General features: G+C 36.7%; 2 protein-coding genes across 4 annotated transcripts in view; both read left to right on the forward strand.

Moving 5' to 3' along the window:
• Positions 1-1,629: 1,629 nt before the first annotated feature.
• On the forward strand, positions 1,630-12,266 carry nln (neurolysin (metallopeptidase M3 family)). Of its 3 annotated transcripts, none has more exons than XM_042732192.1 (13): positions 1,630-1,800; positions 2,316-2,563; positions 2,649-2,797; positions 3,719-3,823; positions 4,478-4,580; positions 4,659-4,819; positions 4,971-5,106; positions 5,355-5,721; positions 6,712-6,913; positions 7,221-7,407; positions 8,269-8,397; positions 11,212-11,348; positions 11,904-12,266. In XM_042732192.1, the coding sequence occupies exons 1-13, from the start codon at positions 1,760-1,762 to the stop codon at positions 12,057-12,059; spliced, it is 2,121 nt and encodes a 706-aa protein (XP_042588126.1). In that variant the 5' UTR covers positions 1,630-1,759; the 3' UTR covers positions 12,060-12,266. The 3 variants fall into 3 exon arrangements, with proteins under 3 accessions (XP_042588126.1, XP_042588128.1, XP_042588127.1); XM_042732194.1 differs by having other exon boundaries at positions 1,639-1,705; XM_042732193.1 differs by lacking the exon at positions 1,630-1,800 and adding an exon at positions 1,884-2,162.
• A 1,757-nt stretch (positions 12,267-14,023) lies between these two features.
• erbin (erbb2 interacting protein) overlaps positions 14,024-17,940 on the forward strand; it is a 78,552-nt gene continuing 74,635 nt past the window's right edge. The window contains exon 1 of the mRNA XM_042732196.1: positions 14,024-14,461. The gene's annotated coding sequence lies outside the window, so the exon portion shown is untranslated. The remainder of the gene's footprint in view (positions 14,462-17,940) is intronic.

Raw genomic sequence — 17,940 nt, forward strand, 5'->3', positions numbered from 1 at the left:
GCATGTATGGTGTGAAAAGAAAACAGCGTACCAAAATGAAAACATTCTCCCAACAGTGAAGTATGGTGGAGGGAGCATCTTGATTTTGGCTGCTTTGCTGCCTCTGGACCTGGAACGTTTGCCATTGTGGAGGATAGGAAAATTAATTCCCAAGTTTATCAGGATATCCTGTAGGATAATCTCAAGGTGGAAGCTGAAGCTCAGAAGAACTCTTTGTTCCATCATTACTTTGGATGTTTAATGAGCGTGTTCAATAAAGACATGAAAGGTCAGGACTCTTTCTATACCACGACTGAGGTGAGACCCTTGAGCAAGACACCGAACCCCCAGCTGCTCCCCGGGCGGGCACCGCAGCAATATAGCTGCCCACTGCTCCGGGTGTGTGTTCATGGTGTGTGTGTTTGTTCACTAGTCACTACTGTGTGTGTGCACTTGGATGGGTTAAACGCCCAGCACACATTCCGAGTATGGGACACCATACCTGGCTACACATCACATCCTTTCCTTATATTCAGTCTTTTGCTGTAGTGTGTCAGTAGGAAATATCAGTTTTCATTTCCAAACATTCATTTTGCCATTGATTGTAATAATCCAGTGACGACAGCCAGTGCTCCACACAGAGATGTGATCTGATCATCATCAGTCTGTCTGAGATTACATGAAGAAACAGAACAAACTGAGACAGACTCAGTCCAGAAGAACTATGACAACGTCTTCAAGATGCTTCAAGAAACCTACAAAGCTACAGTACTGTGAAAAGCATTAGGCCATTGTGTAAAAATGCTGTAAAATGAGGATGCTGTCAAAAATAATGTCATAAATAGATTTACTATATCAATTAGCTTCTATTGACTAAATTAAATCAACCTTTGCATTTAAAGCAGCTTTTGCCCTCGGTGCACTTGCGCATAGTTTTTCAGGTATTGCAGGTTTCTTGAAGCATGAAATCCATGCGGGCCAGATGTGGGTCTGTCAAAGTTTTTCTGTCATAAAATAAAATACACATTTATGGAATAGTGATATCAATACATTAAATTATATTACATTTACATTTAGTCATTTAGCAGACGCTTTTATCCAAAGTGACTTACAAATGAGGACAATGGAGCAATCAAAATCAACAAAAGAGCATGATTTTATTTATTTATATATAAAATTAAATAATTATATTTGCGTGTCTGTGCCCCCTATTATATATGAAATAAAAAGAATAATAAATAATAATCATAACAATAAATTACATAACTTTTAATGCTTTACATACGTTGTCTATTTAATTTTTCATGTATATTTTCATGTTTATAATTTATTTCGGTTTGTTTGTTTGATTTTTGGGTTACAGAGTTTTAAAAAAAGAAAGAAATAGGAAATAATCACTGATCTATCAGTGGAAATAATAAACAACAGCTCACGTAAACATTCGCTTAAATTTATTTATCTTGTTTTAATTAAACTGAAAGGAACCCTTCTTTTGAAGTGTAATGTACGTGTAAAATGGAGAGGAAAAACTCGTGTCACTGTTATCTGTTTAATATCCATAAGCCAATCTTTTACAGCTTTATTAATTCGCCAGCTGACTAGCTCCCACCAATCAGAATGCTCTGTCTGGAGAACGTCAGGTTACGTAATTAATATTCACACTCCACGCTTCAGGTCATCTGTAGTAGTAATAATAGTAGCATTGGTTTAACAGTCGCGCGTGACGGTAGGAGTTACATCCACATTTTGCACGTTGCACGTATTAAACTATAGGCATGCGATGTTTGCCCTCGGCATTTCTGTGACCCGAGCGCTTAGAAGGTATTATGAATTCTGTTATTTAACACACTTTATGCTGTGTATGCTGTTTGACTGGACTGCCATTATTACTACTGTACAATTAACCAACCGCATGAACCTGGCTGGGCTCTCATAGAAACACTATAAATGCTCATACTTACTCGGTCTTACCTTACAAAGCGTCAGTATGAGAGGCTATCTGGTTTTAGTCAGGTTATCTCATTAGCTTCTCTGAAAAGTAGGCAATGCAACTGGCAGATGTGAAGTAGTGTAAGTGTAGCACAAGCGGATCAGGTTCGCATTGCCTGTTTTGAAAGACATGTGAAAGTGGCCATCGTTAGTACGGAAAACATTCAAGGCATGCAGCCCTGCACTGCACTCAGGTTTCTCTTCTTTCAGTATTATGTATACAGTAATAATGTGTAGCTTTTCTTTTTCTAAAGTTACCAGTCGATACATACAAATGCACATGCAATGCATGCAGGCTGGTTTTTGCACAGCGGTCAGTCACTGGCTCTTTCTTTCATGCATTGCAGAGTTGTATTGTCCAGCTCAAAGCTCAAGATGACCCTTCAGAATGGATCAGACACATCCGCCCGCAGCACGGCTGACCAGAACAACAACCTGCGCTGGGACCTGACCCCAGAAGAGATCAGACATCAGACACAGAGACTGATCCAGCGGATAAAGCAAGCCTATGACTCCGTGGGCTCGCTGGACATCGGGAAGGTGTGCTTTGAGAATACACTGCAAGTCATTGCAGATGCAAAAGCAGATTATGCCGGTGAGTGGTGGAACAATAACGTACATATTACATCCATGTAAAGTTGTTTTTGTGTGGTCTTATTCACTGTTCTGTGCTGTTTCAGCTTCACGGCACGTGTTGGACTTTCCTCAGTATGTCTCTCCATGTAAAGAGGTGAGATTGGCGAGCACCGAGGCTGACAAGCGCCTGTCGGATTTCGATGTGGAAGTGAGCATGAGGGTAGACATGTTTCAGAGACTCACAGCTCTGCAGGTACCACAATACAGAGTCATGCACAGAAATGATTCTGAATAATTCTGCACTACTTTATTATCCTTCTATATTATTTGTATTTATTATCCTAATATTTTTTTTCTGTATTATTTATTTATTTTTTTTATTTTGCCTCAAATGTAGCGAAATTGGACACAGTTGTGGTGTGTCCACAGAAACATTTATTATATTATATATGTAAAAAAAATCTTCATTTTTATTTCGAAGATGAGTGAATCTTGTGTTTGGAACAAACTAATTAGATTTTTTTCCCATTCAGGTTAATTTGAATCAGTATTTTTAAATGTTAAAACCCTTTTTATTAATATCTACTGCTTATTACATGGTTTAGTGGGTGATTGTCTTGAATGAATGAATATGTGTTGATGATTTATGATTGGAGGTCATTATTAGGGGGTCATAGAAGGTCATTAATATCTGTCAGCGCTCATCATTGGATCACTTAATCTCTGGGTCCTAAAAAGTCATCTGGGGAGTTGGCTGCCAGGTCCAGTTTTACAGGGGTGACCCATAAAAAAGGCATTTGACAGTGTTGGCCGAGCCCATTGAGGCTTTGTCCAAAACAGTTTCAAATAGCTGATTTGCACATTAAAATTTGACAATTTGAGTGGAGATCTCTCTTTGGAGCGAGCAGGAGGCTATTTTCTGCGGTTCTACTCTGATGTGACGAGGCTGTCCTCTCTCCAGAGCATTTACTGCCGGTCTAATTGAGCTGTAATCTGAAGGCCAGTGTGCTGTGTCCTCATTGTGACCCTGTGGAAGACTCCATTCACAGGAAAGCATGAGTAGGGTGTTGGGCGCATGCAGTGTAGGTCTGGCCTGGTGTCAGAGCCGCAGCAGTAAACATAACTACAGGCATTCACAGTGCGTGCCTCAGCCTTTCCCACTTTATCTTTATAGGAAAAACAATCCGGTGATTTATTGCCCGAGTCGGAGAGATTCCTGAGACGACTCATCAAATTAGGGAAACGGAACGGATTGCACTTGTCCAAGGATATACAAGAAGTAGGTTTCTTTTTTTTGTTTACTACAAACTTGTGTGCGGATGAATTTGAACAAACTCTTAAAGCTTAATACCAAACTTTGGTGTATAAATGGGCTTATTATAGAAATGGACCCATTTGTCAAAAACTTTTTTTTTTTTTTTTTTTACCCCATAGGCTTATATTTTTTTATTTTTTTTTTTTTTTAATTATTTTTTTTTTTTTTTTTTTTTCATTTAACAAGACTTTGTATCTTATGTCATTTTGCTTCTCAAGTGCAAGCATCTTGATTTAAGAATCTGGAAAACCAGACAAAAATACGATAAGAATATCACTTTGTATTGTACCTCGAGTCGTATTTACAAACTCTGAAATACTGCTAATATAAGATATTTACAGTCTTAGAGAGACCATATTGTATTCCATTTAATTTGTTCCTTAAATATTTTTTTAAGAGTCTTACATTTACCAACATAAAATCTCCAGAAACCCTGTTTTTTGTTTTGCCAGTGAAACAGTGAAACATTTGTCAGGGCAAATAGATTTTTTTTTACTTCTGGCCTCACTGAGCAACCAGAAAAAAATCCTTACTGTTGAGTCCTGGAAAATGTATTTAAAAAATGTGTTTATTGATTCTTTTTTATTGCTCTTTTGATGCTTTGTCATTTTTCCTCAGGAGATCAAGTCAATCTCTAAGCAAATAAGTGAACTCTCCATTGATTTCAACCAAAATCTGAATGAAGAAAATACAATGCTGTTGTTCTCGCAACAAGAGCTTGGTGAGCATGTTTATCTATAGTATAACTTCTGTTTTAGTGAATTCATCTTGTACACAGTTTTCCTCCTTCCTTTCTCAGTGGGTCTTGCGGAAAGCTACGTGAACGGTCTTGAGGAAACAGAAGATGGGCGGTATAAAGTCACCCTTGCGTACCCCCACTACTTCCCCCTGATGAAAAGATGTCATGTTCCCGAAACCAGGAGGAAGATGGAGATGGCCTTTCACAGCAGGTGCAAAGATGTAGGTTCAACTCGTGCATGCTTTTCATCAGACTTTGCATTCAGTTCAGCTTTGGAGGTTCAGCGTAACTGGAATGAACAAATTGCTGTTGAAACTGTCATGGAAATGAATCCTAAAAGTAAGGTTCTGGTTGCTCTGTCAATGTTTCCAGGTGAACACTGCTATCCTGGAGCAGCTGATTGAGTTGCGGGCAAGGCTAGCCAAACTCCTGGGCTTCAGCAGTCATGCCAATTATGTGCTGGAAATGACCATGGCCAAAAATTCAGAGAATGTGGCACAGTTTCTAGGTATCTTTCTTCTCTTTTTGTTTGGCTCTTTCTGTTCAGGATCAGCGCTTTTGTAGATATTGGCATCAGCATCAGCCACATTAAACCAGATTGGTTGATGAGTAGACAAAATCGCTGAAATTAAGTGAATTATTTGACTGTTTTGGCACCAACAACATTAGGCAGGTGCTCATAGTGTTTTAGCTCACTGCTGTATGCTGCAGTTTTGCTTCTGTCTACGTGGTAGTTATGTGTTTGGTGCTCAATAGATGAGTTGTATAAGAGGTTGAGACCAGTGGGCGAGCAGGAGCGGCAATACCTGCTGTCACTCAAACATGCTGACTGTGAGAGGCGGGGCTTGGAGTTTGACGGACAGCTCCACGCGTGGGACATGCCCTACTACATGAACCAGGTGGAACAAGTGAAGTTTGCGGTGGATAAGGACAAACTGATCGAGTACTTCCCTCTGGAGGTGGTGACCGAGGGCCTGCTGAACATCTATCAGGATCTGCTGGGTCTGAGGTTCCAGCGGGTGCAGGACGCTCACGTGTGGCACGACAGCGTCAAACTCTACTCCGTACTGGACTCTGTGACTGGAGAAGAGATCGGACAGTTTTACCTGGACTTGCATCCCAGGTAAACCATTCAAGACATTCATAAAAAGTCATGTGGTGCAACCAACATGCAGAAAAAAGGAAATGATATTATAAAGAGGAGATCCTCTTGACTGTCTGTCAAGGTCAGTAAGCCTTAATTTGACATCTTGAAAAATGTTATGTAAAACTAGTGCTCTCAAATGATTAATCGCATCCAAAATAAAAGTATTTATATAATATATGAGTGTGTACTGTGTATATTTATTATGTATACATAAATAAATACACATGCATACAGTTTATATTTTGAAAATATTTACATGCATAATATATTTGTTCATATAATATAAATATATTTAATATATAAACATTTTTCTTAAATATATATACATATATCTGTATTTATATATACTGTACATAATAAATATAAAAAGTACACACACATATATTATGTAAACAAAAACTTTTATTTTGGATGCGATTCATCGCGATTAATCATTTGACAGCATTAATAAAAACTTAGATGTGTTAAAGGTGTATCATAAAAAAACATTATATGTCACTGACCCATAATCAGCCAGTGTTGATATTTTTAATTGTGAAACTATTAATTTTAATCACGTTAATTGAAATAAAGTTGAAATAAAATATAATATTAGATTAAAAAAAAAAAACTTCTTGAAATTGATAAAATTAGAGATGTTGCTTTGGTAATTTAATTGAAATTAATTAAAGTTGCAGTGAATAAAATAGTTAAAGCTAAATAGAAATATAAAACAGAAATATAAAAAATAAGCACATAACAATTAATACAATTTGAACTAAAATAAAACCAAAACTGAAAATACAAAAGTACTATAATAGTACATAAATAACGCTACAATAACACTCATGCTGATCTAAACTAAACAGGGTTTGTTAACATAAATTACCCCAATGCATGAATACTTCATGTCCTTCTTTAAGAAACAGGCTTAGCACTTGATGTAATGACCTGACTCCAGATTCACTGCTCTGTTTTACTCTTCAGGGAGGGTAAGTATGGACATGCTGCATGCTTTGGGCTCCAGCCAGGATGTCTTGGGCCTGATGGGAAGCGTAGGATGCCTGTAGCTGCCATGGTGGCCAACTTCACAAAACCCACAAGCAGCTGGCCTTCCCTCCTGCAGCACCACGAGGTGGAGACCTTCTTCCATGAGTTTGGACACGTCATGCACGAGCTCTGCTCCCGGGTACGGCAGGATTATCACACATAAAGAAAAAGAAGGTCCAAAATTCTGAGACCACACTGAATGAAAATAGAGAAATGTGGTAACACTTTATTTTAAGGTGTCCTTGTTACACACGTTACATGTCCTGACTATTATAGTAACAATTAATTATGCATAGTTACATGCAAGTAACCCTAAGCCAAACACTAACTATATAGTAAGTACATGTAGTTCATTAATATTTCTCAGTACTTAAATGTATAATTACACTGTAACAAGGACACCAAGAAATGTAAGTGTGATGTGATTTTTGATGTCATTGCTCCAGACGCGCTACGCAGAGTTCAGTGGGACGCAGGTGGAGACTGATTTTGTGGAGGTGCCGTCTCAGACGCTGGAGAACTGGGTTTGGGAGAAGGAGCCGCTCAGGAGGATGTCCCGCCACTACAAAGATGGCAGCCCGATCCCAGACGATCTGCTGGATAAACTCATCGCATCTAGAGTAGCCAACACAGGTCAGATTGACCCCACATACATAATGATCTATAGAATATAATCTATGTGTTTGAGCTTTGAATCAGTAACATATACTGTATAGGCCTTTCATCACAATTGAAATTAAATTCAGGTTTAAAGGTTAGATTTATCAACCTATTTAGTGTAATGTTTGGCCAGTGCTGTTTCTTTTGGGTTTTACAGTATATTGGTAAACAAAAAAAATTATTGTTTTTGAAAATTTCTTCTTCAGTAATAATAATCATAACTGTTTTGCAATTTGAATTTCGGGGGTTAGTTTGCGAAGTCATTGCAATGTCACAATGCAGAAATATCCTAATGCTCCTAAAAATAATCTTCCTTTTCTTAATTCCAAAAATATTTTCCTGTTTGTTTCTGTTGATTTTGGCAAGACATTCAAGACAATCATTTTATAATGTTTTGATGCCTGATTTCAGTGTATTTATTATGAAGTACACTCACTAAGGGACTTGTTTAGTAAGATTTTACCTTTAGATTTTTCATCATATGTCAAGTCTTGTATGATTTTAACTGCTGTTTATGTAACTCTTGTATTATTCCAACTCGGTTTTTGCCATGAAGATAAAATTAAATAACTACTACTACGGAACGTACAGATTTTTAAAAGAAAAGCAGTTATTGGCCTTGTTATAAAGTATTGGTTATTGATATTGGCCAAAACTTAAAAGTCTCTGTTTCGTTATTGTAACCAGTCAATTCCTTTACACTCACATCACTTAGTTACTGAAACATTCTTCTGAGATACTGACAGTTTTTGCTATTTAAAAAAAAACTGCACTATATATTTGTGGTGAAGTGATAATTCACACATATTCAAACATATGTTTGTATGTCCGCAGGTCTGATGAACCTCAGGCAGATTGTTCTCAGTAAAGCTGACCAGACGCTCCACACTAAAGACAGAGCGGACACTGCAGCCGAGTTCGCCAAGCACAGCAAAGACATCCTGGGAATCCCAGCCACACCAGGTCAGAAACACATGCGCAGACTCATGACACCTCAACTCTGAGCACATTAACACTTCGACAAATACCCAGCATTCACTGCTGTGAACACTGTCACTCACTCATTTCACATGCAAAGAAGATAGAGCTTGTCTGCATATAGAACGTGTTTCTGGGATCCACTGCACTGCCTTTCCATTCATTTTCTGTAAACATGCACTAGACCAGCACACAGTGTTCTAAACAACAACTACATTTTTGCATTTAAAGGGATACTCCACCCCAAAATGAAAATTTTGTTATTAATTATTTACCCCCATGTCGTTCCAAACCCGTAAAAGCTTTGTTCATCTTCGGAACACAATTTAAGATATTTTGGGTGAAAACCAGGAGGCTTGTGACTGTCCCATAGACTGAAGTAAATAACAGTGTCAAGGTCCAGGAAAGTATGAAAGACATCGTCAGAATACTCCATCTGCCATCAGTGATTCAACTGTAACATTATGAAGCGACGACAATTCTTTTTGTAAGTGAATAAAACAAAAATAACGACTTTATTCAACAATTCATCTTCTCTGTGTCTCTCCAAATCAGTGTAGCGCCATTTTGGCAATTCTGAGCTCTTCTTCTGTGTCAGCTGCGACACAGGATGCGCTGTTTTCTTTCAAACCAAAGTGTAAATACAGGTAGAAAACGTATCATTGTGTCGCGGCTGACACAAGAGCGTATGCCATCTGCGTACTGCTTAGATTCGCCAAAATGGCACTACGCTGATTTGGAGAGACACAGAGGAGACGAATTGTTGTTATTTTTGTTTTATTCATGTACAAGAAGTATTGTCGTCGCTTCATAACGTTACGGTTGAATCACTGATGATGGGATTTTATATTTTGTGGATGTTTTTTTTATTTTTTTGTGGATTTTGATGTTGTTATTTATTTGGCAGTCTATGGGACAGTCTCAAGCCTCCCTTCATCCAAAATATCTTAAAGGGTACATAACATACACAGTTTCACCTAATCTCATGTTAATCTTGAGTACCTTAAGATTAGTACTGCATCCTTCATATCTCCAAAAAGTCTTTAGTTTTATCATATTTATAAAAGAAAAATACAGCTTTCCGATTCTCTCTGGAAAAAGCCGAGCTCCTGGAGGCGTGCCCTCACTGAAATGACGAGAACACACAAACGGATTCTCTCTGGAAAATTGCCCTGCCCCGGGAAAACAAACTGCATCCACTGTTCGTCTAACGCTGGGTTCTTTGGGAAGCTGAACACGGTAAACTTTCCATCACATAAAAACACACAAAAACACACTTATTTGGAGACATTCTCGAACAAATCATATGCAGCACTGCAGAGGATTTCCCGATGAAGCGCGTTGATGAGCGAGGTCTCGCTCTCCTCTGGTCGACGTGTGTGTGGGCACGCTTTTCAGAGAGAAATTCTAATTTCATTAAATCCACGATTGGAAAAAAACAGCAGAAACTTGTAACAACCCGGAAGTAAGATTTTCAGCACAGAAATTCTCTGTCATTCGTCTCCAATATTTTTTTTCTTTGGCCATGTTTAGCATGAGAATCCATCTCTTTAACACTGTGAACAACTCTGAATACATGAAACACCATTGTAGCCCCCCTTTAAATTGTGTTCTGAAGACGAACAGAGCTTTTACGGGTTTGGAACGACATGGGGATAAGTGATTTATGACAAAATTTTCATTTTGCGGTGGAGTATCCATTTAACAAAAGACAGTAGGGGTATATATCAGAGAGTTTGTCATGATATTATATGATATGATATTGATTCTCATACCCAGCGATACGATTGGCGGTAATGCATAGACGGACATTGCATGAAAATTTGGACAGTGCCAAAATAAGGTGCCTATTTATACTACAGGTATCGATATTTTACGTGTGGAAATTATACATCATATCGGTAGACGTCTGATCGATGTATCGACCAATCCATATTGATGGAACGCTACACCCCTACGAGACAGATATATTTTTCCAGAAAGTTCCAAGTAAAAGGCAGAATCTTATGTATTTTTTGCAATCTACTTTTCTTCTTAAACAAGACCATCAAGTTTATAGAAAAGGCATCTATAGACCTTGACTTTTTTCCGTTCCACTGCCATGCATCTCGCATTTCTCAACACAAAAGCGCATTCTTTGTGAACATCCCCTTAAAGGTACAGAAGTCAAATCTATCCGTTTAAGACTAAAAGTCTGGCAGAATGTGCACAGTGTCTCACACGACACGCCGTCCTAAAAACACTTGTGCTAAAGTAAAAAATAAACATGTTTCTTGTGTTCTTTTATCATTCAACTTCCCTGTGTCTTGCATCTTTAAACGCACAAAAACATGTTGTGTGTAAACGGTCACAGAAAGTGTTTTTGAAATCCACTGCACTGCTTTTCTTCAAAAATATGACAGCATCATAAAAACATGATGTTCAAGCTCCCCCCCTCAAAAAAAAATCTCTAGAACTTACTTTTTTTGATTCTGCATTTCATTTTAAACACAAAAACGCATTCTGTGTGAACAACCCTTTATAGAAGCAAAATCCATCTGTTTAATTCTACAAATCATAGAGAGGATTGAAAATGCTCCTAAAAAACTAAATTCTGACTGTTTCATAAATAAAGTGACAAAAACACATGCAGTGAAAAGTGTGGTTGCATAGCTAAAGGCTTTATTTTTGTATTTATTTAATGTTATTTAAAACATTAAATGCAATGACATCAAATAATGTATTTATAATCGTTTGAACAGTCACTTGAGTAATCAGCTCTTCAGTGTTGATTATATATTTACAGTATGTTCTCTGCAGGCACAAATATGACGGCTAGTTTCAGCCATTTAGCCGGAGGATATGACGGTCAGTACTACAGCTACCTCTGGAGTGAAGTCTACTCCATGGACATCTTCTTCAGTCGCTTCAAAAAGGAAGGAATCTTGAATCCAAAGGTTCGAGTCTTGCTATTTGACTTTCTCCTTATCGAGCATGAATAAACATTTGATTCACGTTTTTTTGCACGTTTTAAGTGCATTTCAATAGAGGGCCATCATCAAGAACTGTGTCACAATAGCAGATGAAAGTTGCAATATGACTGATTCACCAGTGTTACTACATTCATATTTCCATGTATGGCCTGTAGCAGACTCTCATCAAGAGTGACGCAGTGTTAGTTCACTGTGTGGAGCTGCTGTGATCAGCAGATGGCAGTCATGTGAATCTGAGTGATTATCTGCTAAGAATAGACAACTATTATTTATAATAAAGCATTCCACAGAAATAGGACGAACCGTGAGTAAAACTATTAATACAGCTGTTATGCAAACGAGTGTGTGTGTGTCATAGAAATGTTGAAGGATGAGTCTGCACTGTGTTTAGAGGAAGTTGATTACACAGAGTACTTAGACTGACGAGACCAATGCGTGTATTAAAAATTCCAGTTTAATCATAATTTTTATGATTGTGTGTCATGTTGTCGTCTGTATGAATGTGTATGTGATGCACAGGTGGGCAGGGAATACCGGCGTGTGCTTCTAGAAGCAGGAGGTTCAGTGGATGGCGTGGATATGTTGAAGACGTTCCTGGGTCGAGAACCCTGCCAGGATGCGTTTTTTCAGTGTAAAGGACTCACGCAAACCTTCACGGAACAAAACTCGCAGTGACTTTGCACTGTGAAAGAACAGGAAGTGAACTTCTGAATTTACAGTAACAATGACACGTCTGTCATTAGTTTTCTTACTAGTTTTACTTACCTAGTGTTATATGGAACGAAATGTTATGTACTTGTTTTGTTTGTCAAGCTGCCTCATTTCTTGTCAGTGTTGAGTTGATGTCATTAATAATCAAATACAAATTTTAATAAACGCAAATATTTGCTTTAATGCAACAGTTTTATCCTGGCCTTCTCATTTTTTAGATATGCACTAATAAAATGTAATACTAGTTAGTTATATATAAGTGAAATGACAATGTAATGCGCAAGTATGTAAATCTGCATCTCCATAATGAATGTTTTAATTACGCACAAAAAGATCCTAGCCCTGAAAATTCATAGGCAATTTAAAATGAACACTAGTGGGAGACAAACATCACCTTTTGACTTATTATAGTAGACTAATACGAGTTATTATTTATAGATTATGTATTAAATAAAACTGTTTTCAGACATTGAAGTTTGTTAGAAATATATATTTTTTTCACTGTTTCATAAAATATGAACTAGAGACTAAATACTACTTTTATACGAGCTCTTTTCTCTTTTTTTTTCATCCAAATTCTAACCTAATGGAGAAAATTACAAGCGTTTTCTTTTTCCCTCGTGCCATGATAAAACCAGCTGAACTAATATGATGAACTATATTTGATATTTTCTTAAGTTTAGAATGAACTCATCCGCTGTAAAATTACACACCAGAGAAATGCAGCCAACCAACCTTCCGACCGAAACGTGATCGAGGTTCCTCCCGTTGACTTCAGTTGGGAGAGAATGATTCGTTATCGGGTCTCAGAGTTTGCATTGGATTAAACTGTACGTCTATCAGCTGTTGCTCTGTCTTGGGGTTCCATGGAGGCCAACTGGACCTGATGCTGTCCCCCCAGCTTTAGCACTAGCGCTGAGAATTGCGATTCATTTGAGCGAGTCGGTTCGTTTGAACAATTCATTTCAACTAACCGCGATTCACTAATGCGTTGAATTTCTGAAGCAGTTTTACCTAAAGGAGTAGTGAATAAACATTACAGTTTGTAATAATGTTTCGTTCACCAAAAAATAGTATTACTATTTTGGACATAGTATTTTTGAAGCGGGTAATACCTTAGTGCTGTAAAATGATTAATCGCGATTAATCGCATCCAAAATAAATGTTTCTGTTTAAATAATATATCTGCGTGTACTGTGTATATGTTTTATGTATATATAAATACACACACATACAGTATACATTTTGAAAACATTTACATGTATTAGTGCTGTCGAATGATTAATCGCATTCAAAATAAAAGTTTTTGTTTACAGAATATATGTGTGTGTACTGTTTATATTTATTATGTATATATAAATACACACACACATGCATGTATATATTTAAGAAAAATATGTTTATATTTTAAATATATTTATAAATATTATTCATTATAGGAATATACATACAGTATATGCATGTAAATACATATTTTTTAAATATATACATGCATGTGTGTGCATTTATATATACATAATAAATATGCACAGTACACACACATATATTATGTAAACAAAAACTTTTATTTTGAATGCGATTAATCGGGATTAATCGTTTGACAGCCCTAACATGTATATATTTATATTCATATAATTTATACCATATACACATACATTTAATTTATAAATGTAACATTTTTCTTAAATATATACACGCATGTGTGTATTTATATATACATAATAAATATACACAGTAAGCACACATATATTATGTAAACTAATTTTTATTTTGGATGCGATTAATCGTTTGACAGCACTAGAGTTGAATAATAAATTCTTAAACCCCGATTACACCAATCACAATAACTACAAATTTTTAATAATCGTTCTAATTTTACAGAATCAGGTCGATCGAATTGTTCAAAAGAACCGATCAGTAGAACGATTCGCTGGCGAATCATGAGCACAACTGTAGTGCGGACCGTCCAGTGCTCGAGCGCTGCTTCACTGCTCCATCACTTCAGCGACTGCTCCTCCGCGTCTCGATGTAAATCAATGATCTCGGCGACCTTTTTGGTCGCTCTTTTTATTACACGGACTCTTTGTTTGTAATTTTCTCGTCTCGTCGAAACGTCTTTGTTTTGTGTCAGCACGAGAACTTCCCAGCAGCTGTGGGCAACTTTCCGTCGCGCGCTGAGGTGAAGAACGCATTAGCTCGCTCAGCTAGCAGCAGCTTTCTTCGGCTCTCCAGCATCTTGCGCTGCATTTCAGGGGGGTTTGTGATGTTTTTCCGTGTCTCCAGTCGTGAACTAACCCACATGGATTAGCTGGATGGTTTTTATCCCTCGTAAATGAAAGGAAAATAACGGAAAGGTTCGGTATAAGGTGAGTACGAGACGTTTTATTTGTCCTTCAGCGGCTCGCCTCAGTAGTGTTTGGTGTCTTCCTCACTGTTAGCCAGATCATGCTAAGAACGGCGGCGGACGTTTTTTTTTTGGTTTCTAATTCTCCCTTCCTTTCAAATTCAATGTTTTCTGTAGCGTTACATAATTCAGGCTTTGTTTTTCATTTGTACATATTCATACACCCTTGGGTTTTTTTACAATAGAGAGAGTAAAGCGAGTGTAAAATCAGACATGACTGACTAACCTAACGTTAGACGTGTTTACTGCGCTGTTTAAGCATCTGTATATCACATAAACACACATTTTAATGTTTTTTTAATTTACTTAAATGTGTTATCTTAACAGTACTGACAAATACGAGGTTTAAACGTTCAGGTGCAGTACGTTAACCACCATCTCTCATAAACATCCTGTTTTCTGTTCTGTCTGCTTATGAAAGGACCGTAACGAGGCATGTCTGCTGCAGTGTCTCTCATATTGTGTTTAATGAGTAAATTGCTGTCATTGTATCTCTCGACATCACTCGGATACATGAGCTTGTCGTGCCTTTGTTTCTCAGTCACTTCCTGCTCGGAACAGGTTCTGTAGGTGAACACCGGGTTTCTGTTGATACTGAGCAGATCCTTTCCCTCCTCAGTGATCTGATCTGAGAGTCAGTGCTGTTAAAGGCCCTGAGAGTGTAAGGATGGGAATCAGTGAATCAGTCTGGACACACGAGCTCCGCAGTGACTCCAAACGCTCTGCTGTGGGTTTCTTCTCATTTTAGGCCCCATTCAAACTCCTGAGGAAGGAATGAATGAATGGGTGTACTGCGTCCACTGTCGTGGGATGCTGAGAAATGCAATCAGAAATGACCCAGAGGCAACTGTTATTACTCAGAGGGTGCTCTCTCATAGCTCTCATAGCTTTCATTTTTTAAAGTGACGTATCACCTTGTAAGAATTATGTAGGCGGAATATAAACAGCTGATTAGATCATGTGTGGCCAGGTTTATTGTAGATCTACTGCATTTTCTGAGCAAAAAACAGTGAGTATTGGCAAGGTGTATTTCGCTTGGAATGTACAGACAGATTAAAATCAAAAATTGCTAAAATGTTTCAAAGAAACGACAATTAACACATTGAATTAAGCATGAAAACCTAAATCGTATTTTCTTAGAGAAGAATGGCTTTGGATGTTTATTTGGTTGTCATTATTCGTTGTATTTTTCACGTCCGGTCTCACTTTCTCTTGAAATTTCTGCTAAAACATTTTATACAGTGATTGTGGGAGAAGTGTTGATTATTTAGAATAATAAGTTCATATTGAAATATTTAATATTTGATTGCAGATGCTCGTATCTTGGCAGATAAGCACAATTTGAGACACTGAGAAAGAAATAGACATTTGGGATCCTGTAATTGTGCCTGAAAATATTAGAGAATTAAAAAAAAAAAGTGATTTCCAGACCTGGAAAAATTTAGATTTTAAAGAAGTTTATAATAATGATAATAATAATAATAATAATAATAATAATAATTATTAATTTTAATTTGGAATAAAATATTGAATATTTTGTTATTTATATATATATATATATATATATATATATATATATATATATATATATATATATATATATATATATATATAATATATATATATAAAATCTAAAATTTAATTTATATATATATATATACCCTAGAATAAAATAAAAAAAATAAATAAAAAAGCTTTTGGCCTGAAAAAATAGTATTTTATTGGTTTGTTTTGGTTTTAAGTAGTGTTTTATATAAATAAAAAATAACAAAAAATAAATGCTTTCTTCTCACTTAAGTGTTATATTATTTAGAAAAATAATTTTACCGGTTATTATTGTGAATGGCTGTAAAATAAATGCCCTGGATGAAAAATGTGGGAACCCTGCTGTGGTCTCTCCGGAGAAAGTAAAGGCACCTTCCATTTAATATCATGGCTGTCAAGAGGAAACAGTTAAGATATAAGAGAGCTCCTATGGGCATTTCTATTGATTTTACGCAGGATATCAACAGGGTTCTGGTTTGCTTGCTGTTGGTCCAGCGGATCGTTTTAGCAGGTGATAAATGGAGCTAATAGGATAAGATGGCTTCAGGGAGATTATTGCCACTTGCTCGGCTCATCTCCCCTACGGCTAATCCCTGTTTTCTGCATCCAGTAGCAAACAGATTGGAACGGATCCGGTGAGTGTGACCTTTAATCAGGAAAGATTCTGCTCAGGGTTTGTCTGTAGGTTACACCGGATTGTTTTGAGTATTTCATATAATGAGGTCTCTTTGAATAAGTCAGAAGGATTGGGTTATTTAACAGACCTGAGCTGGAATCCTGTGCTCTTTTCGTATGGGTTGTGATCTGCTGAACGCTTAGTCAGTAATTCCAGGGCAGGTGTATTAGAAATGCAAACAGAAGAACTCTCTCGTCTAAATAAAGAATAACAAATGTGCACCTCAGCTGGCTCTTTATTCATGAACCAGATGTAACTGTCTTGAGCAATGTGTTCAGTTTAATATAAAACCTGAAAACCACTTCATTTAGAAGAAGTTTTATTTCTTGTGCATGGGTGTTCATTATCTCGCATGTTTGGCAAGAATCTCTCTAATGCAGGCAGTCACAATAGCCACATTGAGGAGACCGTATCCCACAATGCAATGCACTCCACATGACCTTCCTTTTGCAGTGTGACAAATGAACCAGAAGTGAATTCTTCCTTCAGAGAAGGTTTTTTTTTTTTTTGTTCTCTCCACTCTGGCTGGAGTTTGTGCACAAAAAGGGGTTATAATAAACATTTTTTTTTTAACCACAAGTCACTGAAGGTATGCAACATGGTGAACTTGACAACAGTATTCCACACTTCAGCATGTTAATAGCTGCATAATGTTTTTTTTTTTGCATTTTCTCATGTTTTAATTTTAGCAGTAAACCTATGCAGCAAGCATTTAAAAGGAATTATTGCATTTACATTTTAAAACATTAATTAGTGTATTATGCTTTCATTTGATTACCACAATTTTTGATAATACATTTATAAATCCAGGAAAAAAAAACATAGGACCCGTAAAAATTTTATTTCTGTAAAATTGTTTTCAATAAATTATTAGTATCATTTGAATTGAATCAATTCCGATTCCGCTTAGCGATTCCGATTCTTTTTTATTATTATTTTTTTTTAATATTTTTTTAAATAGTTTTTTCTGTGTTTTTTGTTTGTGTATCTTGTTTGTTGAAGATGTAGTTGCAGCTGAATACCATGAACACAAATCAACAGGCTACGTAAAAACTGGACTATTTTTTTCCAATGGAACTAAATTGTGGTTCTCTTATGATTCTGAAGAAAAAACATTAGACAACTAAACAAAAGCACATGTAATTTATGAATAAATGATTCAATGACTCACTCAAGATGTACTTGTTTCATTACTGGATGAATCAGCGTTCTTTAACGAA

Source organism: Cyprinus carpio, chromosome B10 (assembly GCF_018340385.1).
Source record: "Cyprinus carpio isolate SPL01 chromosome B10, ASM1834038v1, whole genome shotgun sequence".
Lineage (NCBI taxonomy): Eukaryota > Metazoa > Chordata > Actinopteri > Cypriniformes > Cyprinidae > Cyprinus > Cyprinus carpio.